Source organism: Canis lupus, chromosome X (assembly GCF_011100685.1).
Source record: "Canis lupus familiaris isolate Mischka breed German Shepherd chromosome X, alternate assembly UU_Cfam_GSD_1.0, whole genome shotgun sequence".
Lineage (NCBI taxonomy): Eukaryota > Metazoa > Chordata > Mammalia > Carnivora > Canidae > Canis > Canis lupus.
The window spans coordinates 39,236,610-39,261,746 of NC_049260.1; the positions used below are offsets into that span (position 1 = coordinate 39,236,610).

General features: G+C 40.0%; 1 protein-coding gene across 1 annotated transcript in view; it reads right to left on the bottom strand.

Moving 5' to 3' along the window:
* Positions 1-4,531, bottom strand: part of DIPK2B (divergent protein kinase domain 2B) — a 42,924-nt gene extending 38,393 nt beyond the window's left edge. Inside the window, exon 1 of the mRNA XM_038587231.1 lies at positions 4,029-4,531. Within this exon, the coding sequence (XP_038443159.1) occupies positions 4,029-4,261 (233 nt within the window). The 5' untranslated portion in view covers positions 4,262-4,531. The remainder of the gene's footprint in view (positions 1-4,028) is intronic.
* Positions 4,532-25,137: the final 20,606 nt, after the last annotated feature.

Genomic DNA, 25,137 nt, shown 5'->3' on the forward strand with positions numbered 1-25,137 from the left:
TTTCTCCCCAACCTGTTACCTTCACATACACAAATACCGATCAATAAGTTCCTGGTAGATCTTGCCAGTTGGTGTGATCACTTAGGATTTCACAGTTAGGTATGTTTTTAGTAGGAAGACTATGTCAATCAGGTTTACTCTTTTTCTCTGGTTTCCCTTAACTTTTTCATTCAGGATTTGAAAGTCAACAAGGAATGCATGGGAAAACTGGTACTGAAAACACTGAAATGTTTAAAGGTTATAGGCTGGGTATGGGAAGCATCAGTTTATCTTTAGCATTCTTGCCAGAGAAGATAAAGGATAGAAGGAAAGATGACATTCATCTACCAATTACGTGTCTTCAGCTTCCCAGACTCCCTCTCTGCTGCCAGACAAACAAGTATTGTCCAATCCTTACTGAGGTCCTCTCCTGGAATGCTAATGTTTCCCTGGTTATAGCATTTTGGCCAAACATCTGAGAGTTTGGGCTGGGCTTTTCCCTAAGGTATCATCACAGTCATTTGTAGAAGTGAGAAAATATTTGGTGGTGAACAAGATGAACAAACTCTTAGGCAACGGATATGAACTTGTGGATAGTTTAGCAAACAAGAAATAGAAATGGCCAATAAGCTTGAAAAAAGTCTTCAATTCAGAAGAAATACAAATTAAAAATAGTAGTAATATGAAATATTTGTGAGTGTGCAAGAAGTGAGCACTATGGGTAGACATCTCCATTTGGGGGGATCCCTGGGCGGCCCAGTGGTTTAGCGCCTGCCTTCGGCCCAGGGCGTGATCCTGGAGTCTCGGGATCTAATCCCACATCGGGCTCCTGGTGCATGGAGCCTGCTTCTCCCTCTGCCTGTGTCTCTGTCTCTGTCTCTCTCTTTCTGTGTCTCTCATGAATAAATAGATAAAATCTTAAAAAAAAAAGAAGAAGTCTCCATTTGGAGATATGTACATATATAAAATCTTCTAAAACTGTGCTACATTTTGTGACCCAGAAATTCCACTTTTGGGAGTTTGTCATAGGAATTTATGATTGATGCACACAAAAATCTAGCAACAAGGATGTTCAAACATAACACTGCTTATAATACTGAAAAGAAGAAAAAACCTAGTTGTCTCACAGTAGTGGATTAGTTTTATAAATTGTGGCTGATCAATGCAATCTAATACCACAAAGCCATTAGAAATAAAATTGTGGATGTGTCATTTGCAACTGTCTTCTCCCATTTGGTGGGTTGCCTTTTTGTTTTGTTGATGGCTTCCTTCGCTGGGCAAAGGCCTTTTATTTTGGTGCAGTCCCAGTAGTTTAATTTTACTTTTGTTTCCCTTGCCAAAGGAGACATATGTAGAAAAACGTTTCTATGGCTGATGTCAAAGAACAGTTACTAATGTGGAAAGGTGTTCCTGACATATTGTTACATGAAAATGTACAGGAAAGTATACACACTATGATCACATTTTTGTTGAAAAAAATTTTAAATCCATACTTAGGAAAAAGGTGGTGAGGATATACACCAAGGTGTCTCTTGGTGGAGGAATTATACATGATTTTCATTTTGTGCTTTCTCTGGTATTTCTTGAAAATTCTAAAATAAACAGATAGGACTTTTGAAATAAGGAAACAGTTGCTGACTCTGTAAAGAACTATAAACAAGTGCAGGTTCCCAGACCCACTCACTGCCTCTCTCTGCTGCTTTGAGCTTCAGGAATGTGCGTTCTCAACAGGGAGAGCCCTAAACCCCAACCTGGCCCTCCCGGTGCTTTCCTGCTTGTATCTGCACACGTCCCTTTCAGGCGCACATGGAAAATAAATTCTGAGGGAGCTGAGGTAATATCCTGAACTCGAATGGGAACACAAACCTATTTGGGGAAATGTTTCCTGGATTTGGCCAATACCTGCCTGGTGAGAAAAACCTTCATTTATTGCCACTTGGCGAAGAGTCAAATGTAAGATCCATACACTCTTGTTTAGTTACCTCGAGGAGGATGTGAACCCAGAACTCTCCTTCTGTCGAATTCCATAATGTTCACCCTCCTTGGAAAATATGTCCATATTCTCCCTGCTTCCTTTCTCTGAGGAATCCGCCCCATTTCACCCATGTTCTTGGTCCTCTCCACCCCATTTCTTAGGCGGGAAATCTTGCGTTCACTTTCAACATTTCCATCTTTACTTTCCGTCGGGTTGAGTTGGTCAGCAAAACGACTCTCTAGCTGAACTGACTGGCATCCTTCCTGCCCTGCTTTGCTCCCACTGACCTTTCTCCTGGACTAGGAAGGATGATCTGGCCGCCCCTGCCAGCATCAACCAGTCCATCCTGCCACACTGATTTCCTTTTTAAAAATTATTATTATTTAAAAAAATGTTTTATTCATTCATTTGAGAAAGAGTATGAGCAGAGGGAGGGGCAGAAAGAAAGGAAGAAGTAGATTCCCCACTGAGCAGGGATCCCAATGCAGGGCTTGATCCCAGGATCCTGAGATCATCTAAGATCATGACCTGAGCGGAAGGCAGATGCTTAATGGACTGAACCACCCAGGCGCCCCTTCCTACACACTACTTTCCAGGAGATCCTTCCAAAACACAAATTTCATCGTGTCTCTACCCCACCAAACTCCTTCACCATTGCCTGAAATAGAGGTTCCCCAGTTGAGAAGGTCTTTCAACTTTTCACCATTTGAAATACTTAAAAAAACGTCTAACGAGGAAAGTCCACATCAATACGATATCTACCATCTAGCAAAAGTTCCACATTTTTGACTCATACTTTCTATTCATTATATCTGTTTAGAAACTTAGTTGGATAATCAAATACATCTTAGGTTAATACAGATTGGAAATCAATTATTGTAAATTAATGCTGTTTGCTTGGTCACCAAATCTTACATGCCTAAGATAGGTCCCTGAGGAAGGCTGAGGAGAAACAGCCTATTACAAAGGGTCTTTGGTATCAAAGAGGTGTGGAACCACTGGCCCACAGGTGAGGGTCTCAAATCCTTGGCATGGCTTTCAAGACGCCTGCCCCATCTGCCTCTTCCAATCTCCTCCTTCTGCCACGCCTCCACATGGGCCCCATGCTCTAGCCACTAAGTGCTTTTTGCCTCTTTCCGCACTCTGGGCCATTGCTTTAGCTGGTCCTTCTACCTTAAGCCCTTCTCCCAAATTTCAGGTCATTCTTTAAAGGCATTGCTCTGAATGCCTTCGCTGGTCCCCATTTGGAATTAATATTCCCCTCCGTGGAGCTCCTGGAGGTCCTTTACATTTCACTTCTGGCCTGCATCAGACCAGGTCTTATTATTGTTATATAAACAAATTATCTTATTATTGTTAACATGGCTCCCTCCTCCCGAACTCCTCGAGGGCAATGGCCAGAGTTATAACAATGTCACTAGAGCACCTGCCAGGTCTTGGCTGTGGTCAAGACTCATTGACTATGTGTTGACAGGTTTAATTCCAGACTGCGATACCATCCTTTGGTGAGATCCATGTGAATCACCATTTACCAAAGTTAGGTTTTCCTCTGATCAGAAAATTTGTTCAGAAACTTTGGAGCAAACTGCCCTGGTTTGAGTCCCGGATCTGCCACTTACTAGGTGGTGACCTGGGACAAGTCACTTAATCTTGTCATGTTCACTGTCTGAGTAATGAGTGTATAACATTAACTCCAGGATGGTGATGCAGAGTGAATAAAAAGAGTAAAATGTCGGGCACTTGGTAGGCCTTCTAATTAATTTTATTTCCCTCTTTTTATGAGAAATGAACTTGGTAACCTCAATAATCCTGGGCTACTCCATTCATAGAAAAGAACACTTTCAGCTCCCACTTCAAAAGAAAACTTTGGATTTAGCATTTAGGGTTAGAATTCGGCTTCATACCTCAACCCCTCCCCACCCCAACCTCAACCCATCACCACTATGATTAAATGACTTTGCATCAGCTCCCACCCATTAATTACATCCCGATTCATTTTCATCAAACTCCTGGACATCCTCACGTGAAGGGAACCGGATTTTGCCCCTCCGAGTTATCTAATGGAGATTCTGACCTGATTTCTTCTTTAAAGAACTTCTTGCAAATTGATGTCCCGATGCAGGCATTGCATTTATCAAGACCGAGGAAAGTCCTTCCAGAATTGTAGCTGGTTCTGATTCGGGGCACCAGAGAAGGAGAGGGAGAAGCCAGCGAGGAGAAAGAACAGCTCAGGGCTGAGACCCACAGCAGCAGGCCAGGCCGGCCTGGCCAGAGGCTGGCAGCCTTAGGCCCCAGCTGGGGCTCCATCTCTCGCTCGGGATTCCAGCTGCAGCCTTCAGCTGCCCACTCAGGGCTGCGCAGAGGTAGGTCTTGGCAAAAGAGAGGGGGCCGGCTTCAGGGCGCTGACCCCATCCCAGCTTCCCCACTTTCTGTTTGAGGATGCTAAGGAGCTTGGGGCTAATGGGGCTGGAGAGGAGGTGAGGAAGTCCATGGAGGATGCTGATAACACCGTTTCCAGAGTTACTCTTCCTCTGTCTGGGGCGGCTGCCACACGCTGGGGAAGGGCTGACTGGCAGATTTCGGGAAGGACAATGGTCAGGGCTTCCCTGCGCAGTCCTTTCGACAAACACAGGATATCCTGGCTGGGCAGGAAAGGTCCATGCAGGATGTGTGTCCAACCTGGATTCCACCTGGGAGTTTCAAAGGATCCTGAAGTCCTCCACCCTCTACTGTTTCAGCTCTGGGCACATCTGTCCTTATGGATCTCACACACACACACACACACACACACACACACACACACACACCAACCTCCCCCCTCTGCAGTGGATACTTTGGCCTGCCTCTTGACTAACCATACCAGCCCCACTTTGATTCCATTTGGCTGGGAAATAACTCAAGGTCAGTTTGCTGGCTATTAGGTGGCACACTGAACACTGATTCGAAGAGCAAAACCTTTTGACTGCTTCGGGTATAGAAAAAATGTAAGTTAGTTCGTATCTCAGCTCCTCTTACAGACCAGAGAAGGGAGGGGAAAGAATCTGGTGGCCTCTGAGGTGCTGAGGGAGCACCAGAAAGATTCTTCTGCGTGCCCACAGCTGTGTCTGTCTCTACCTCCTCTGCCCGCAAGTCCCTCTTTCCTTTAGCACCCCGCCGCACTTCTCCATGGCCAGCCTGACCTGGTGGCATTTACTGCCACACAGTTGCCTTCATCCTGACAGCAAGATAAGAGCCACAGCACCAAGTGGAAGGGTGTGCTAATTTAGGAATAGAGAGAGCAAATGAGGACCAAGTTGGGGCAGGCAGGCTTGGGATAAGAGAGGGGTGTGTGTGTGGCCGGGGGGAGGGGGAACCAGATAAGAGGGGGCCAGGATGGTCTAGGGAGAATTGGGGAATTTTGTTAAAGATTGGCAGGAAGAGTGGACTAATGACAATTCTCTGATGACTAAACGAGTGCTTTTAAGCTCACTGTCTGTCCTTCTCAGGGAAATGTTTGGTTGTTTGTTTTTGATTCTAGAGTTGCAGGAATTCCTCATATATTCTAGATACTAGTTCTGTGTTGTATATGTGGCTTGCAAATATTTTCTCCCAAGTGGTGACTTGTCTTTCATCTTCTGAACAGGGTCTTTCACAGAGTCAACATTTTTAATTTTTTTTAAAGATTTTATTTATTTATTCATGAGAGACAGGGTGAGAGAGAGAGAGAGAGAGGGAGAGAGAGAGAGGGAGAGAGTGACTGAGAGAGGCAGAGACACAGGCAGAGGGAGGAGCAGGCTCCATGCAGGGAGCCCGACATGGGACTCGATCCTGGGTCTCCAGGATCAGGCCCTGGGCTGCAGGCGGCACTAAACCACTGAGCCACCCGGGCTGCCCAACATTTTTAATTTTGATGCTGCCCTGTTGTCAATTTTTCCTTTTATGAATCATGCTTTTAGTGTCAAGTATAAGAACTCTTCACCCAAACCTAGATCCCAGAGACTTTTCTCCTATAATTTCCTTTTTTTTTTTAAAAAAAGGATTTATTTATTTATTTATTTATTTATTTATTTATTTATTTATTTAAGAGAGAGCATAAGCAGGGGCAAGGGGTAGAGGGAGAGGGAGAAGCAGACTCCCCACTGAGCAGGGAGCTCCACGTGGGGCTCTATCTCAGAACGCTAAGATCATGACCGGAGCCAAAGACAGACACTCAACTGACTGAGCCACTCAGGTGCCCTTCTTCTATGATTTCTTATAAAAGTTTTATATCTTACATTTAAGCCTATGGCCCATTTTGAATCAGTTTTTGTGTAAGATGTGGTTAGGTCAAGCAAGGTTCATATTTTTACCAATGGATATCCAACTGCTCCAGCACCATTTATTAAAAAGACTACCCTTCTTCCATCGAATTGCTCTTGTACCTTTGTCAAAAATCACTTATCTGTAATTGTAAGCAGCTCTGTCTGGATTCTCAATTCCATTCTATTGACCTATGTGTTTCTCTGTCAGTATTACACAATCTTGATAACAGTAGCTATAGACTACGTCTTGAAATTGGGTAGACTGATACCCACAACTTTTTTCTTCTTTTTAAAAAATTATTCTAGCTATTTTAGTTCACTTGTCTTTCTATATAAATTTTAGAATAATCTATATCTACAAAAAACTTGCTGCAATTTTGATAGGGGTTGAGTTAAATCTGTATGTTAGTTTGGGGAGAATTGACATCTTTATTAAGCTGGGTCTTCAGTTGCGTAAACATTTATGTCTATTTATTTGAATCTTTTATTTCTTTCATCAGCATTTTGTAGTTTTCAGATCTAAGTCTGGTACATTATTTTAGACTTATGCTTAAGTATTGTAGTTTTGAAGGAACATTTGTAAATGGTGCTGTGTTTTAAATTTTGGTGCCTAGGTGTTCATTGCAATTATATAGAAATATAATTGAGTTTTGTATGTTGATCTTATATCCTATGACCGTGTTGAAACTATTTATTAGTTCTAAGAGATTATTTGTAGATTCCTTGGTATTTTCTATGTAGATTATCATGTCATCCTCAAATAGGGAGTTTTATTTCTTCCTTTCATCAGTATTTTGTATATTCCAAGATTCGAGTCCTATAAATGGTATTATATTTTAAGATTTGGGTTTTACATGTTTACTGTGAGTTGCTTTTTTGTTTTTCTATTTTCAATTTCATTGATTCCTGGTCTTATCTTTATTATTTCTTTCCTTCTGCTGGCTTTGGATTTATGGTGCTCTTCATTTTTTAGTTTCTTGAGACAGGATCTTAGATGATTTGACAACTTTCCTCATTTTAATGTAAGCATTTTACATTATGAATTTATCTTTTGACACTTTATTAACTGTATCCCACAAAATTTGATACGTTGTATTTTTATTTGCAGTCAGTTCGATGTACTTTAAAATTTTTTCCTTGAGGCTTCTTCTCTGACACATGAATTATTTCAATGTGTGTTGCTTAGTTTCTAAGTGTTTCGATGTTTTTCTTTCTGAAATTGACTTTTAGTTTGATTCCACTGCAGTCTGAAAACACATTCCATATGATTTTAGTATTTTTTAAAGATTTTTTTATGTACACACGAAGGGGGAGGGGCACAAGGAGAGGGAGAAGGACAAGCAGACTCCCCTGCTGAGCAAGGGGCCCAACTCGGAGCTCGATCCCAGGACCCAGAGACCATGACCTCAGTAGAAGTCAGAGGTTTAACTGACTGATCCACCCAGGTGTCCTTGGTATCAATTTTTTTATTTCAAATTTGTATAGGTTTGTTTATGGTCCAGGATGTAGTCTGTCTTGGTGTATGTTTCATGAGCTCTTGCAAAGAATGTGCACTTTGCTCTTGATGGGCAGAGTGTTGTATAAATGTTGACTGGGTCTTGCTGGTTGACAGTGTTGTTGGTTCTTCTATATCTTTGGTGATTTTCTATTTAGTTGCTTATCAGTTGTGGATTGACTATAATTGTGAATTAAAAAAATTTTTTCTTTCCATTTTATCAGTTTTTGCTTCACATATTTTATAGCCATCTTGTTTGGTGGACACATTTATGTCTTTATGATGAATTGACCCTTTTATCACTATGTAATGTCCCTCTATGTCCTTGATAATTTTCCTTGCCCTGAAGTCTACTTAATATGATATTAATACAGCTATTCCCATTTTCTTTTGATTAATGTTTCTATGGTATATGTTTTTCCATCCTTTACTTCCAACCTAATTCTATTGTTATATTTTAAATGTGTTTCTTGTAGACAGTATTGTTGGATTACGTTTTGTTTTATTTTTAATACATATGCCAATCCCTGTCTTTTAATTAGTACTTTTAGATCTATAACGTTTAATGCAAATATTGAAAAGTTAGGGCTTAAGTGTGCCATTCAATGTTACTTTTATTTGTTCTCTCTGTTTTGTTTGTCCTACCACTTGAACACTTTAGACTCCCACTTTGAGTTATCTGTAGTATTTTTAAAGTGTATCTCTTTCATAGCTTTATTAGTAGTAGTTGTTCCAGGTATTACATTATATATGCGCCACTTATCCCAGTTTAGTAGTGTCAACAGCTGACGAGTTTAAATGAAGTGTAGACGGGCAGCCCAGGTGGCTCAGCGGTTTAGCACTGCCTTGGGCCCAGGGCCTGATCCTAGAGACCCGGGATCGAGTCCTATGTCAGGCTCCTTGCATGGAGCCTATTTCTCCCTCTGCCTGTCTCTGCCTCTCTCTCTCTCTCTCTCTTTCTCTGTCTCTCATGAATAAATAAATAAAATCTTTAAAAATAAATAAATAAAGTGTAGAAATGTAAGTGTAGAAGCGTAGAAATCTTAACTCTTTAGTCTCTCCCACTTATATTGTCTTAAATATTCCCTCTATATACATTTAGGGCCCCACCAGATGGTGGTATAATTTTCATTTAAAAAATCGTATTTTTGGGATCCCTGGGTGGCACAGCGGTTTGGCCTGCCTTTGGCCCAGGGCGCGATCCCGGAGACCTGGGATCGAATCCCACATCGGGCTCCCGGTGCATGGAGCCTGCTTCTCCCTCTGCCTGTGTCTCTGCCTCTCTCTCTCTCTCTCTGTGACTATCATAAATAAATAAAACTTAAAACAAAATTTATAAAAAATCGTATTTTAGACAACTTAAGAGGAAAAGGAAAGTATGTTGTATTCACCCATACTGTTACTGTTTCCCTGTTTCCATTGCTTTTTCTTCCTTCTTGATGATATAAGATTTCTTTTGTCATTTCCTTTTTTAAAAAAGATTTTATTTATTTATTCATGAGAGACCCAGAGAGAGGCAGAGACATAGGCAGAGGGAGAAGCAGGTTCCCTGTGAGGGGCCTGATGTGGGACTCAATCCTAGAACCCTGAGATCATGACCTGAGCTGAAGGCAGATGCTCAACCACTGAGCCTCCCAGGTGCCCCCATCTTTTGTCATTTCCTTTCTGCTTAGAGCATTTCCTTCAGTTATTCTTTTAGGGTGAGTCTGCTAGTGACAAATTCTCTTAGTTTTCCTTCATCTGAAAATGTTTTATTTGCCCTTTGTTCTTGCAGGATATTTTCTGTAGATATATAATTCTGAGATGACAATTCTTTTTCTTTTAGCACTTTGAAAATGTTCCATTTCCTTTTGGCTCATATCATTTCTAATAGAGAGATCCACTTTGACTCATTATTTTTTTGCCTATAGGTTAGTCTCTGGCTGCTTTCAGTATTTTTTCTTCGTGTTTAGTTTTGGGAACTTTTGTCTCTTGGGGTGAATTTCTTTGGGTTTATTCTGTTCGTAATTCACTCAAGTTCTTGAATGTGTATGTTTACGTCTCTTGTGAAATTTAAAAACTTTTCAGCCATTATTTATTTAAATATTTTTTTCAACCCCTCCCTTCTTCTCTTCTCCTACCAACAATCTGATGACACATATGTTAGATATTTTGTTGTATTTCCATAGGTCACTGAGGCCAAGTTTATTTTTCTTTTAGCATATTTTCTCTCTTGTCAGATTGGGTAATTTTTATTATGTTTTGTGTTTCTTCAAGTTTACCAATTATTTTCTTTGACTTCTCCATTCTGTTAAGTCTTAATTTCAGTCTATTTTTCAGTTTAAAATTTCCATTTGTTCTTTGTATCTTATTTCTTTTTATCGGGGTTTATATTTCTTTACTCAGTCTATTTTTTGAATTTGTGCCAGATGTTTTAGTAATTGATCACTGAAGTATTTTTATGATGGCCGCTTTAAAATCTTGGTTAGATAATTTCAACATCTTTGTCATATTGGTGTTGGCATCTGTTGATTATCTTTTTTCATTCAAGTTGAACTTTTCCTAGTTTTTGGTATGATGAGTGATTTTCAACTGAAATCTGAACATTTTTGACATTATGTTATGAGAGTCAAGATCTTATTTAAATCTTATGGGGGATCCCTGGGTGGCGCAGCGGTTTGGCGCCTGCCTTTGGCCCAGGGCGCGATCCTGGAGACCCGGGATCGAATCCCACGTCGGGCTCCCAGTGCATGGAGCCTGCTTCTCCCTCTGCCTGTGTCTCTGCCTCTCTCTCTCTCTCTCCCTCTCTCTCTCTCTGTGACTATCATAAATAAAAAAAAAAAATCTTATGTTTTAGCTGACATTCTGACATAGCATCGGAAAGGGACTAGTGGGGAGAGAGCCACCTCATTACTTCCAGAGGGAAGTTCAAGCTCCCACTCAGCCGTTGTTGACACCTGGGAAGGAGGATCTCCTTTTGCTTCTGAGGAGCTATGGGAGCTCCTGATCTCCACTAGGCCTCTACTAATTTCACCCTGGCTGGGAGTCACAAGTGCCCCATTATTACTCTCTATTGTGGTCTCCACTGATACTACAGGGGGATGATGGCCTTATTACCACTGGATGGTGGTAAAAGTCCTGATTCTTTACTAAGCCCTCTGATACAGCCCTGTCAGGGAGACAAAGTAGGTACTTCATTACCACTGGGTGTGGATTGAAGTCCAGATTCCCCACATGGTCTCCACTGATGGTGAAGGGAGAGTGAGTATGCCTTGTTATTGCCTGCTGGGCATGAAAGTCTTGGCTCCCCACTTGACCTTCTATGACATCACCCCAATGGAGGAGGGAAGTTGGGGTACCCCATTATAGACTGGCAAGAGTGGAAATGTAGGTTCTCCTCTTGGCCTTGCTGGTGGGGATAAGGTCACAGTTTTTTCTGTCTTTCTAGGTTGCCTTTTCCTAGTCCTTTGGCTAAGAGATATTGATCTGTTGGGGCTTAAAAAAAATCTCTTTCAATTGGCCTTTCTAGGTCATTGGCTTCTCTGGTACCAAGTCTTGAATGTATGAAGCAATAAGAAAATACAGGGAGCTCACCACCATGTCATTCTTCAGGTCCCAACTTCCTAGCTAATGGGTCTTCCTGTCTTCTCCTTTCCACTTTAAAGTGTCTTCTTATGTTTGATTTACTTATGATGTCTAGAATTTTTAGTTGCACTTAGTAGGAGTGATAGGGAAATGCACTTCTATACATCATTCTGGAAGCAGAAGTCCCTCACAGTCTTTTATAGCCTAATCTCAGTAGTGATGTTCCATCACTATTGTTGCATTTTATTTGTTAGAAGCAAGTCATTAGGTCCAGCTCACACATAAAAGAAGAGGATTATTTAAGGGCATGGATACCAGAAGATGGGAATCATTGGGAGCCATTTTAGAAGAATGCCTGCCACACCAGAGCTACTCAAATTATGGCCTCCAGACCAGCAGCAACCACATGACTGAAACCTTGTTAGAAAAGCAAATTCTCTGGCTCAAACCCAGACCCACTGAATCAGAAACCCTGAGAGTGGGGCCTAGGACTCTGTATTTTAAAAAGCCCTGCAGGAGATTCTGATGTATTTTTAAAGTTTGAGAATCACTTCTCTAAGTACTTAATAAGATTTTTCACTAGCTTCTGCCTTATTACTTTAGGTAACAGGGAGCCACCTAACTATCCTGCAAAACAGTCTATTTCATTTTTTAGCTCTTAGTATTTTATGACATAAATAATCCATATTTATTGTGGTAAAATTAGATAATACAAATAACCAAAAGAAAAAATCTGTCCTACCTCCACCAAAAGATAAGCACTGCTAAACTTTTGGTATATATTAATATTACAGGTTTTAATAAAGGATACATACAGTCATAAAGATATCCATACATACAAATCAATTTTCTGATTTTTTTTGAAACTTACCAATTCTATTTTTGAATGATTCTAACAGAAAGCATGTCCTTGTATTGAGCTCAAATTTGCCTCTTCGTAATTTCTAATTAGTTTTTGCTTCACTTTTGCCTCTCAAACTATCACAAGTCCACTTGTCCTGCCACATAAGCCTTCAAATATGGGTAGCAAGTTACCATATAACTCATATTAAGCTAAATGTATCCAGTTCTTTGAACATTTTCTCCTATCATAATGCTTCCAGAACATTTGCCTTTCCATTAGGTATACCCTCCGACAATGTTCTTACTCAGTGGTTATCAAAGTATGGTCTTAAGACAAGCTTTATCTGGGGACTTACTAGAAATGGAAATTCTTGGGCCTTACCCTAGACCTACTGAGCTTAAACTGTGTGGTGGGGCCCCATAATCTGTGCTTTAGTGATTCTGATGCATGCTGAGAACCAATGATATACTTAATTGATCTCCATTTTAAGATCTCATTGTGATTTTGATTTGCATTTTCCTAATGATGAGTGATGTCGAGCACCTTTTCATGTATCTGCTGGCCATCTTTATGGCTTTTTTGGAAAAGTGTCCATTCAGATACTCTGCCCATTTTTTATTCAGATTTTGTTTTTTTGCTACTGAGCTGTGTGAATTCTTTGTATATTTTGCATATTGACCCTTTATCAGATATATGATCTGAAAATATTTTTTCCCATTCCATAGGTTGTCTTTTTATTTTGTTAGTGGTTTCCTTTGCTGTTTGGCAAACCAAAGCTTTTTGGTTTGATGTAGTTCCACTTGTTTATTTTTGCTTTTGTTGCCTTTGTGTTTGGTGTCAATCCAACAAATCATTGACAACTGATCTAAAGGAGCTTACCACCTATGTTTTCTTCTAGAAGTTTTATGGTTTCACTCTTATGCTAATGTCTTTAATCCATTTTGAGTTGATTTCTGTGTGTGGTATAAGACAGTGATCCATCTTCATGCTTTTGCACATGACTGTCCAGTTTTTTCAACACCATATATTAAAGGGACTGTCCTTTCCTCATTGCATATTCTTGGCTCTTTGTGGTAAATTAATTGATCTTATATGCATGGGTTTATTTCTGGGCTCTTGATTCTGTTCTATTGTCTGTCTTTATGCCAGAACCATATTCTTCTGATTACTATAGTTTTGCAGTATAGTTTGAAATCAGGAAGTGTGATGCCTCTAGCTTTGTTCTTTCTCAGGATTGTTTTGGGCTATTTGGAGTCTTTTTTTTTTTTTTTTTTTTGGTTCCATACTAATACTAGGATTTTCTTTTAATTTTTGATGAAAAATGCATTGGAATTTTGATAGGGATTGCATTGAATCATAGATGGCTTTGGGTAGTCTGGACATTTTAACCCTATTAATTCTTCCAATCCATAAACATGGGATATCTTCCATCTATTTGTGTATTCTTCAATATTTTTCAGAGAAAGTCTTACAGTTTTCAGCATACAGATCTTTTACTTCCTCAGTTAAATTTATTATTTTTATATTTCTTCTTTAAAAATTTTTAAATTTAAATTGAATTTAATTAACATATACTGTATTAATTTTGCTTTTGATACCATTGTGAATGGGGTTGTTTTCTTTATTTCTTTTTCAGTTATTTCATTGTTAATGTATAGAAATGCAACTGGTTTTTGTATGTTGGTTTTGAATCCTGTAATTCTACTGAATTTGTTGATTAGTTCAAATGTTTTTTTCCTGTTGTTGTTGGAGCCTTTAGAATTTTCTATATGTAAGATCATATCATCTGCAAACAAAGATAATTTTACTTTTTTTTTTCAACTTAGGATACTTTTTATTTCTTTTTCTTGCCTGATTGCTCTGGCTAGGACTTCCAGTATTATGCTGAATAGGAGTGGTGAGAATGAGTACCCTTGTGCTATTCTTGATCTTAAAGGGAAAGCTTTCAAACTTTCACACTTGTTGAGTATGATGTTAGCTGTTAGCTTGTCATATGTGACCTTTATTATATTGAAGTATGTTCCTTATATATTCAAATTGTTGAACATATTTATCATGAAATGATGCAGTATTATGTCAAATGCTTTTTCTGCATCTATGGTGATCATCGTGATTTTTATCTTTCATCTGTTAGTGTTGTGTATGACATTTACTGATCTGTGTATGTTGAAACATGCTTGCATCCCAGGGATAAATCCCACTTTATCATGATATGTGACCCTTATAATATGTTGTTAAATTTGGTTTGCTAATATTTTGCTGAGAGATTTTGCATCCATATTCATCAGTGATATTGACCTGTAGTTTTCTTTTCTTGTAGTGTCCTTATCTGGCTTTGGAATCAATCCTGAGGGCCTCATGAAATGAGTTTGGGAGCATTTCTTTCTCTTCAAGTTTTTGGAAGAGTTTGAGAAGGGTTGGTATTAATTCTCTTTGAAATGTTTGGCAGAATTCACCAGCCATCTGCTCCTGATTTTTCCTGGGTTGGGAGGTTTTTGATTACTGATTCAGTATCTTTACTTGTTATTGGTCTGTTCACATTTTCTATTTCTTCCTGTTTGAGGCTTGGTAGGTTGTATGTGTGTAGGAATTTTTTTTTCTTCTCAAATTTTTATTTAAATTCTACTCACATCACAAGTGCCCTCTTTAATACCCATTACCCATCTAGCCCATACCCCACCCACTTCCCTCCATCAACCCTTAGTTTATTCTCTCTTGTTAAGAGTCTTTTATGTTTTTTTTTAAAAAGAGTTTACTTATTTGAGAGAGAGAGAAAGATAGCATCAATGATGAACAGGGGTGGGGCAGAAGGGCAGAGGGAGAGGGAGAAGCAGACTCCCCATTGAGCAGGGACCCCGACACAGGGCTCAATCCCAGGACTCCAGGATCATGACCTGAGCTGAAGGCAGATGCTTAACCAGCTGAGCCACCCAGGTGCCCCCAAGAGTCTCTTATAGTTTCTCTCTCTCTCTTTTTCTTTTTGTTTCCAGGAATTTATCCATTTCTTCTGGGTTGTTCAAATTCTTCTATATTGGTGTATAATTGTTCAAAGTATTGTCTTTTGATCCTCTGCATATCTGTGGTATCAATGAAATGTCTCTTTGTTTATGATTTATTTATTTGAGTCTTCTCTCTTTTTTTCTCATTTCTTGTTAAAGGTTTGTAAATTTTATCTTTTCAAAAACTTAGCTTAGTTTCACTGATCTTATTTATTGTCTAGTGTCTATTTCATTTATTTTTGCTCTGATCTTTGTTGTTTCCTCCCTTCTACTAACTTAGGACTTTGTTCTTCTTTTTTCTAGTACCTTGAGGTGCAAAGTTAGGTTATTCATTTGAGATCTATATGCATTTATTGCTATAAAAGTCCCCCCAAAACTGCTTTTGCAGTATCCCATAGGTTTTGGTATGTTGTATTTCCATTTTTATTTGTTTTGAATTTTTTTGGATTTCCCTTTTGATTTCTTCTTGGACCCATTGGTTTTTAAGAAGTGTGTTGTTTAGTTTCTGCATGCTTGTAAATTTTCCAGCATTCCTTTTGTTGTTGATTTATAGCTTTTTTACCATGTGGTTAAAGAAGATACTTGGTATGATTTCAACCTTCTTAAATTTGCCAAGACTTGTTTTGTGTCCTATTATGTGATTTATCTTGGAAAATGGTCCATGTGCTATTGAGAAGAATGCATATACTGCTGCTGTTGAATGGAATGTTCTATAAATGTCTGTTAGGTCCATTTGGTCTGATATATGGTTCAAATCCAACATTTTCTTGTTGATTTTCTCTGTATAATCTAGCCATTGCAAAAAGTGGGGCATTGAAGTCCCCTACAGTTATTGTATTGTTTTCTATTTCTCCCTTCAGATCTGTTAGTATTTGCTTGATATATTTAGGTACTCTGATGTTGGGTGCATACATATTTATGATCATTATATCTTATTGATGAATTGATCCCTCTATCATTATATAATGACCTTCTTTAGTCTTGTTACCATTTTCGACTTACTTGTCTGATGTAGGTATAGCTACTCTGCTGTCTGTTTTCCTCATGCATGGAATTTCTTTTTCCATCCCTTCACTTTGAACCTATTTGTGTCCTTAAGGCTGAATAGTCACCTGTTTGCATCATATAGTTGATTCTTGTCCCCCCCCCCCCTTTCAGCCATCCTATTTCTTTCGGTTGGAGAATTTAATCACTTTTTATTTGGAATAATTATTTATAGGTTAGGAGTTATTGATGCTGCTTTATTCATTTCTTTTGGATGTTTTGAAGTTTCCATGTTCTTTTTTCCCTTCTTGCTGCCATCCTTTGTTCTTTTTTAAAAGATTTATTTATTTATTTATGAGAGAGAGAGAGAGAGAGAGAGAGAGAGAGAGAGAGAGAGGCAGAGACACAGGAGGAGGGAGAAGCAGGCTCCATGCTGGGAGCCTGATGTGGGACTTGATCCCGGGACTCCAGGATGGCGCCCTGGGCCAAAGGCAGGCACAAAACCGCTGAGCTGCCCAGAGATCCCCTGCTGCCATCCTTTGTAAATGTATGATTTTCCGTAGTGGTATCTTTGATTCTCTTTCTCTTTATGTTTTGTGAATCTACTGTATGTGAGTTTTTGTTTTGTGGTTATTATGAGGTTTGCATAAAACATCTTATTGATATAACAGTCTATTTTATGCCAATAACAATGTAACTTTGATCACATTCAAAAACTACTCTTTTACTCCCTCCTTTTATGTTTTTAAAGATATTTATTTATTTATTTGAGAAAGAAAGTGAGAGAGAGAGAGAGCAGAGGAGGGGCAGGGCTTGATTTCAAGACCCTGAGATCACAACCTAAGCCAAAATCAAGAGTCAGGTGCTTAACTGACTGAGCAACCCAGGCATCCCTCCTTTTATGTTTTTGATGTCAAAATTTATCTTTTTATGTTATTTATCCATTAATAATTGTTGTGGCTATAATTAATTAATTAATTAACTAATCAATTAATTAATTAAAATTTTGGTTTGGTCTATCCCTTCATGGTCCTGACTCAGGGACTGATCCAAAGGAGTCTGGATGTCGAGTCATGCAGCAGTCATGTGCACAGCTCACTCCTACCCTCAGGCATGGAGCCTTCCCAGCCTGCTGAACAGGGCCCATCTTCACCCACCAGGCCATCATCCTAAGGCCAGCAACTTTCTTCATGCTGCCACTGTCCAGGGAGCCTGAATGATGGTCATCATGAGACCTCACACAGTATTGAGGTCCTGAGGGCCACCTTGCCTTAGTTACAGTTATTTTAGTGCTCTGTCTTTCAATCTTTATATTCGTTAATTGGCTAATACACCATTATATTACAGCACTAGAGTATTCTGAATTTGACTGCATGCTTACCTTTACCAGTGTTTGTATATTTTTATAGCTGCAAAACCTACTAATAGCTTTTTGGGTGTTTCTTTTTAGGTTATAAACGTATTTTTTCATTCTGTTTTTAAAATTCTTTTTCTCTGATTTTTCAAAATTTGATTATGTCTTGTAGAGGATCTCTCTGAGTTTGTTTGGTGACATATGAACTTCATTAACTTCCCCAGATTTGGATGTTATTTCTTTAAATAAGCCTTCTGGCCCCCACTCCCTCTCTTCTTTATGAAACTATGATCATTTGCAAATGGTTTCTTTTTATAATATCTCATAGATCCTGTTTTTCATTCTTTGTTCTTTGCTCTTCTCTAACTGGATTATTTCAAGGCCTCTGTCTTTTTTTAAAGACTTATTTATTTATTTTAGAGAGAGAAAGGGAGAGAGAGAACGAGGGGAGGGGCAGAAGGAGAGGGAGAGAATCTCAAGCAGACTCCCTGCTGAGTCAGAGCCCAACTCAGGGTTCAATCCTATGATCCTGGGATCATGACCTGAGCCAAAATCTAGAGTTAGATGCTTAACCGACTGAGCCATCTAGGTACCCCTCAAGGTTCCTGTCTTCTAAATTATTTTTTTCTTCTGTTTAATCCACTCTGTTGTTGATGCTCTCCAGTCCATTTTTCCCTCATTTCATTCATTATGTTCTTCAACTTTAGAATTTTTTAATGATTTCTATCACTTTGTTAAATTTCTTGTTTTGTTCATGTGTTGTTTTTATTTCATTGAGTTGTCATTCTGGTTTTCTTGTACCTTAGTGAGTTTCCTTAATACAGCTGTTTTGAATTCTTCACTGGGTAAATTGCAGATCTCCATGTCTTTGGGATGAGTTACTGGAAGATTTTGTGATCCTTTGTTGGTGTCATGCTTTCCTGATTTTTGATGTTCCTTGAAGTTTTGCATCACTGTCTTCGCATTTGGAGTAGCAGTCCTCTTCTCCAGTCTTCACTAACTGCTTTTGGGAGAGAAATACCTTCTGTCAACCTCGCTAGGGATTCTGAAGCTTGTATGGATGGATACACCTTCTCCACACTCCTTGCTCCCTCTTGTAGCAGAATTCTTAAACTGGTATGTCTTCTTTTCATCTTGCAAAGCACCAAAGAGAGTGTTGACAGCCTCACTTTTTTTCCCCCAAAGGCAGCACTAAACCTCAAGTTTGTGGTCTTTTCCCGGCCCACAGTTTTGGGTCAGTTTTCTACATGTGCTCACTGGTCACCTGCCAAATCTTGCTCTTGTCACCATCAGAAGCATGCACAAGCAGCCAGTCACAGGGTGGAGGCATGTGTGGGTGAGATTCAAGGAGTGCTGGTGGTACCATGGTCAATTGGAAAGATTTGAGGTTGAGGTGCCCCTAGTGGCTCATAGGCAGGCTTCTTGATGGAGTCAATGATGCAGTTAGTAGGATCTGTATCCTTTTAATACTCTCCAAGAGTCCTATCTGTTGCTCTCCTAAACCTTCCCCACCCCTCAATAATGCAGCTCACTATTCAGTAATCTGGATGGGGTGAGGGTGAAAAGAGCCTCTTCGGCAGTGTCTCACACAACTGGGCAATCTGGATGCTCACTCATATGCTCTTATTTTCCCCTGTGGGAAAAGTCACAGGCTGAGATCCTTTTGGCCCATGTTGTATTGCCTCAGAAGAGGGGTGATGCAGGTAAAGTAGAACTCTTCCTCTTACTCTCTGCAGTGATTCCAAACTTGTTTTTTGGTCTACCAGTATGCTGGAACTTCTCAGCTGGAAAACAGGAGTTCCACAAAATCTCTGTCATCTGTGGGTGAATGTCTCAGACAGTGTTTTCTAGGGAATCTTGGGATGTGGCCAAGAGGGCCTGGAAAGCCAGTCCACAGGTTACTGAAGGATCCATAGCCAGGACTGAGGTCTGTATGCCTCTTGCCTGTTCTGTGGGTGGGCGACACTTCTCCTGAGTCTTTTGGTGTCTGGTGCTGGAATCCATAGCTCCCACAAAGGCACTTCTGTCTGTGAGTGGATACCAAATTGTTGTCGATGAAGGGAACATGACCAGGAAACTTCTTATTCAGCTGAGGTCCCTCCCTGTATCTTGGGCTTGGCTTTAGTTTCAGTCTTAGAGATATTGTGGATTTGAGAGTTGGTTAATACTCATTTCTTGTCATTTACAGTATTTGCAAGTAGGTCTTTATCCACTGTGTTCATAAAAAGTATAGAAATGCTGAAAAATGTGCAGGACTAACTACAGAGCCTTGGACAAAGTATTGGGAATGGTGTTCCATGTCCAATGTGATTTAGCAAAAATATTTATGGTCCTGTTGCCTTATGGCCTTATTTTACGTCCTATAGGTGGGCTCTGCAGTGAGGGAGCCAAGAGCCCAGGGAAATTGCTCATGGCCAGTGCAGCAGAGAGTTGTTGCAGAGAGGACTTGACTCAACTCCTGAGACATTAGGAAGAGCACCGATTAGGGTTACCAGCTTTCTCAGTATGCCGAGGACTGTCCTGGGGTTAGCCCTGGGCATGCAAGGAAACCCCTTAATCTTGGGAAAACTTGGACAGTTGATCACTGTAGCACTTGTAGACCTCCCATATGAGGTGTATGAGATGGGATCTCAGGTGTGTCATTTGGCTATTAGATTAAAACATAACCTTTGGGGTTAGAGGGCTGACACTGCACAAAGTTTTCTTTTTTAAGAACTTAATGTTAACATTTTCTCATGCCATTACATATTCTTCCATGAGACCATTTATAAGTACTGCATTCCATTATATAGATGTAGCACGATTTATTTAACAAAGCCCTTATTTTTGACATTTCGGTTGCTGATGGATAAGATTTTGACAGCTGAAACTCCTTAAAATGATGAAAAACAATTTTTTTCTCATTTCCAAAATGCCAAGAATTGTAAGAGCCACCATAAACTTAAATAGCAGCTTTTACAGGAAAAAATACAAGAAACACTACGTCAAGCATCCATTAAAAAGTGATCTAAATTATCTCTGGAATTTTTAATATATGCTACTTTCCTTTTTAGAATCATCACCAAATTCTGAGTGTGTTTTTCACATTCCGAGTCTGAAGATTTTCCTGACTTGCTCTTCTCCTCAAGTGTTCCAAGTGATTTGCTACTTGTCATCCTGTTCTCATGATTCTTGGTCTCTTTGGCACCTTTAATTTCATGACATGGCAAGTAGAGTAGGTAAAGTTTTCAGTCTGTACATCTAGATGTGTAAGACATGTAACTTTACATTTTTATGACTTCATTTCTATTTTGAGCCCTCCATCCTGGAGTGGTGAGAAATCTTAGCATGATTATTTCTTGAGTTCTTGTTTTCTGTTCTGGAAATTCATTTTGGGAGATTTATTTAACATGCAGCCACTGGATGGGAATATTTGGTGCCAGTGTTTCCTTTCCACGTGGCCTGTTCCTGTCCAGTTCCAGTTCTTTCTCGGGACCTTCAAGCTCCACTTGGGACACATGCTGCAGCCTACAAGGCTAGCCACCACATACCTGGAGATGTATGTCGAGTGCCATTTCCTTTTTGGGGTTCTGCTGCTCCCTTTCTCCTGCATTCCTGGCACTACCAAGAGGTGGAGCCCAGATTCCCTCTTTCTTAGGTTGTGTTTATTTTTTAACCTGCCATATTCTCCTCCCGAGAAAATAAGAAAGGGACTAACTCTTTGATTGGGGGGGGTGAGGGGCAGAAAGAGGGAAATCCAGGGGTACCAAAGCACAGTTTACCATCTCCAAATGTTTTTTTTTTCTTTTTTCTGTCACATGAAGTATAATGGGTTTTGTCTACATGTACTATTTGGTTGGAACCTTAGTTTAATTCCCCCCCCCCAATTGAGTTATTTGTCACTCGAAGTTAAAGAGCTTTTCTTAAAACTCAACCAGACCCAGTGACAGATAGATTTTTTAGAACCTGGCAGCAGTCCCTCGTGATGTATGTTTCACCAGGGTAGAGATTTTTATCTCTTTTGCCTCAAGCATCAAGAGCAGTTTCTAGCATATGCTGCCTCATTGTGAGTAAAAATTAGTGATCCAAAGTTAAAGTACAGTTGCAATGACAATTAGAAGAATTGGTCCCTTCTACACTTTGCAGAATTCTCAGTTGCCCTTTCGTAGCCTCTCTTTTACTTCTGAGGCAGACAGTTTCTTCTGATCTTAGATATAAGGTACTTCCTGATTTTAGAAGCATTGGAAGATTTTTTTTAAATGTGTAGTTCAGCATTGAGGAAATCTGCGAGGCAGCTGACAAACAGGAAGAGGCACAGTAAGGGCAGAACTTCGATTTGTCTGATCTTAGGGGTAGGACATGTGGGCAAATAAATGGTTCGAGGAGGGGCATGGACAAAGGAGCCTTGGCTAGCAAGTCAATGGCTTTGAGTGGCAGAAAAGGTCAATGTGGGTGGCATATGATGGATTAATATGTGGAGAACACTTAGCAGGACAGGACATGGGGTCGCTTTGACGAAATGTTGCCCAGGGCCAGGGGACATAGCAGTAGGAATGAAAACAAAGGGATGAATGTAAGAGATAAGAAGAAGTATAGTCAGCCTGACTTGGAAACTGAGTCAGTGAAAAGAATGAAGGGGTAGCAAGAATCCATGGAAGCTCAGAGCTTTCAAATCTGGCTGTCTAGGAAAATAGAATACTATTGACAGAAACTGGGAATCAGGAAGGAGAGTTAGTGTTGGAAGAAGATAGAAGGCCTGGTTTTGGACCTTTGAATTTAAAATATTAGCTGCTAACAGGTCTTATCAATTGATCTCTGTGGATATGATAGCTTTAAAATAACAGAATTTGCCCAACTGAAGTATTGCCCATACTTCTATATCAGTGATAAGGCTATAAAAACGATTTTGATAAATATCTTACTGAAATCCAGTGATGCTATATCATCAACATTCTCCTGGTGTGCCAGACTTATAATGCTAAAAATAGGAAGTGAGATGAGCTATCATGGCATTTTCTTGGCAAACCTCTACTAGCCTCTAGTGATCTCTATTGTCTCTCTCAATAGTCCAGTCTACACTCTGCAGAGGCTACCTTTAAAAATCCACAGTATGTCTAAACATCTTCGGTCTCCTGACAGCTCCACCATTCAAGATGCTGCTTTATATATAACATTTCATGAAAGAAAGTGTGCATCAACCACAAGGAGCGCAGTTAGCTGATACTTTCCAAGTGTTTGCATTTCAGGGCCCATCTTTTGAGCTGAGGCCACGCTATTCCTGGGGACCCCCAGCCAATGGCTGGAGCCAATGGCAGAGGCAGTAGGGTCTGTCCATCTCTGCCCATCAATGGACACCTTTAATGGGGACTCTTGCTTCCAGAGCTCCCTGTTGGGTTGGTGGAGGCTTTGTCAGATCTGCATCACGGTTTGAGGCTCTCCCTGCCCCAAACTGCTTCCTCTCCCCTTATCTTTCCCAAGCATCTCCTATCAATAAATCTCTTGCACTCCCAACTGCACCTCTGAGTCTGCCTCCTAGAAGACCCCACTGACAGAAACGTGATTTTTCTGTGCTGTCCTGACATTGGTCCTGGGATCCAACATCTAAGTTGGGTCAGAAATAATTTGTTCAGCATAAAGTCCCAAGGAAAAGATCTAATTCCTTTAGATCATGTGAGTTTTCATTATTCCTCAACAATATTAGCCCTACTTTTTAATATTTGAAAATTGTCCCCCTTGATATAAAAGATGGCAACCCCAAAAGGTTCAGCTTTTTTTTTTTTTTTGTCAGCACCATCTGCACCAAGGGGTAGATCTGTTCTCTTGTGGTTCTTTTTTAGATGAACATGGTTAAAAAATTGCCCCTGAGCATCTTTCTAGTCCCTAGTTCTCTACTTTCTAATTTTCCTAACCAGGACTTTCACATCACTAATAATACTTTACATTGTGGAGACTTCTGTAGCTTTATAAAGCACTTTCACATTTATTATTCCACTAGATTCTTATCACCAACTTGTGAAGTAGGCTGCAAAGCTATTTAATAATAATAGTAATAATAACAATAATAATTTTATAGATGGAGGAAACGGAAACAGGGGTTTAGAGATGTTTAATGGGCAAGCAGTCACATAGCTGGTACTACCAGACCTGAGACTTGAACTCCCCTCTTCCAAAGCATAACACAGTGCAGCATCTACTCTACCACACAACTTCTCAAGATGTGGCTTGAGTTTGTACTGGTGGTTTCAGTGAGTCTAATTTGTATCCCCAGGTGTGCATAAGTGGCGTTGGGTTCTCACAAGGTTTTCCACATATTTTGGCAACATACACATGGCAGCATGGTATACTTCTGAATTGGCCATGTGGGACTAGCCTATGTCCTGCCCACTCTACACAGCAGACACCACTGGATGAGCTATCGATGCTTGCGAAGACCCGTATGTTGTCATGAAGTGTCAGCAACTTCAGATGTCCAGGACTCACCATAGGAGAGGTTGCCAGCAACCAGGCTTCTAATTTCGCTTCCCTCTTAATTCTATGTTATTCTTCTCCTTGTGATGCTGGTTTTACTTTCTTTCTGCTTTCTTATTCTGGCTTCCCTTTTGGATTTTTTTTTCCATCCTGCAAAAAACCCTTATTTCCTCGCCAGTAAGTTAGCTTGTAGAAGATGTTCCTCAAACACTGCCACTTCTTCTGAAGTCAGGAGGCTGGTTTGTACCTGTCATGTTCCCAGTGGTGAGTGACTTAGGCAGGAAGGCAAACCTGGATTTGCCTATCAGGCCGGGGGAAGCCTTCTCACATTGCCCATAACACTCTGTAGCAAGAGAAATGGTTACCTTTTATGGTCTCCTTGACAACTGTGCCCTGAACAGTTCATGAAGCTGATTTTTTTAAACATAGTCCTGGCCACTTCCTGCCTCTAGGTATGTCCTTTGATGATGGAAAAGTGGTCCTTTCCCTGAGAGAAAGAAAGAGAAAAAAGGACACTTGAAGTACCCTAGGTTATTTTTTTCAAATACCATCTTTAAAAAAACAAATATCAGTTAAGTGTCTGCCTTCAGCTGAGGTCATAATCCCAGGGTCCTGGGATCAAGCCTTACATCAGGTTCCCTGCTCAGCAGGAAGTCTGATTCTCCCTTTCTCTTTGCCCCTCCCCCACTTGTGTTCCCTCTCAAATAAATAAGATCTTTAAACAAATATAAAAGCGATGCATCTTCTTTTACTTATTTATGTATTTTTGAAAGAAAGAGAGAGAGTGAGAGCGAGTGAGGGGCACGTGTGAGTGGAGTGGGAGGGACAGAGGAAGCCAGAGAATCCCAAGCAGGCTCCACACCCAGTGCAGAGCCTGACATGGGGCTCGACCTCATGACCCCATGACACCAAGCTCATGACCTGAGCTGAAATCCAGAGTCTGATACCTAACTGACTGAGCCACCCAGGCACTCCACAATGCACCTTCTTAATAGAAAACTTGAAAGATGAAAAAAAAATAAGGTAAGTCTTAACAGTTCTGAGTATTAACATTAATATTTTTCAGGGCTTTTATACCATACTTGCTTTTTCACTTTAAAAATACACTGAAGTAATTTTCTGTGTCATTAAACAATTTTCTTAGAGGATTTTCCATGGGTGTATGGAATGTGCCATAAGCTGTTGAACCAGTCCCTATTATTAAGATATCTGCTAA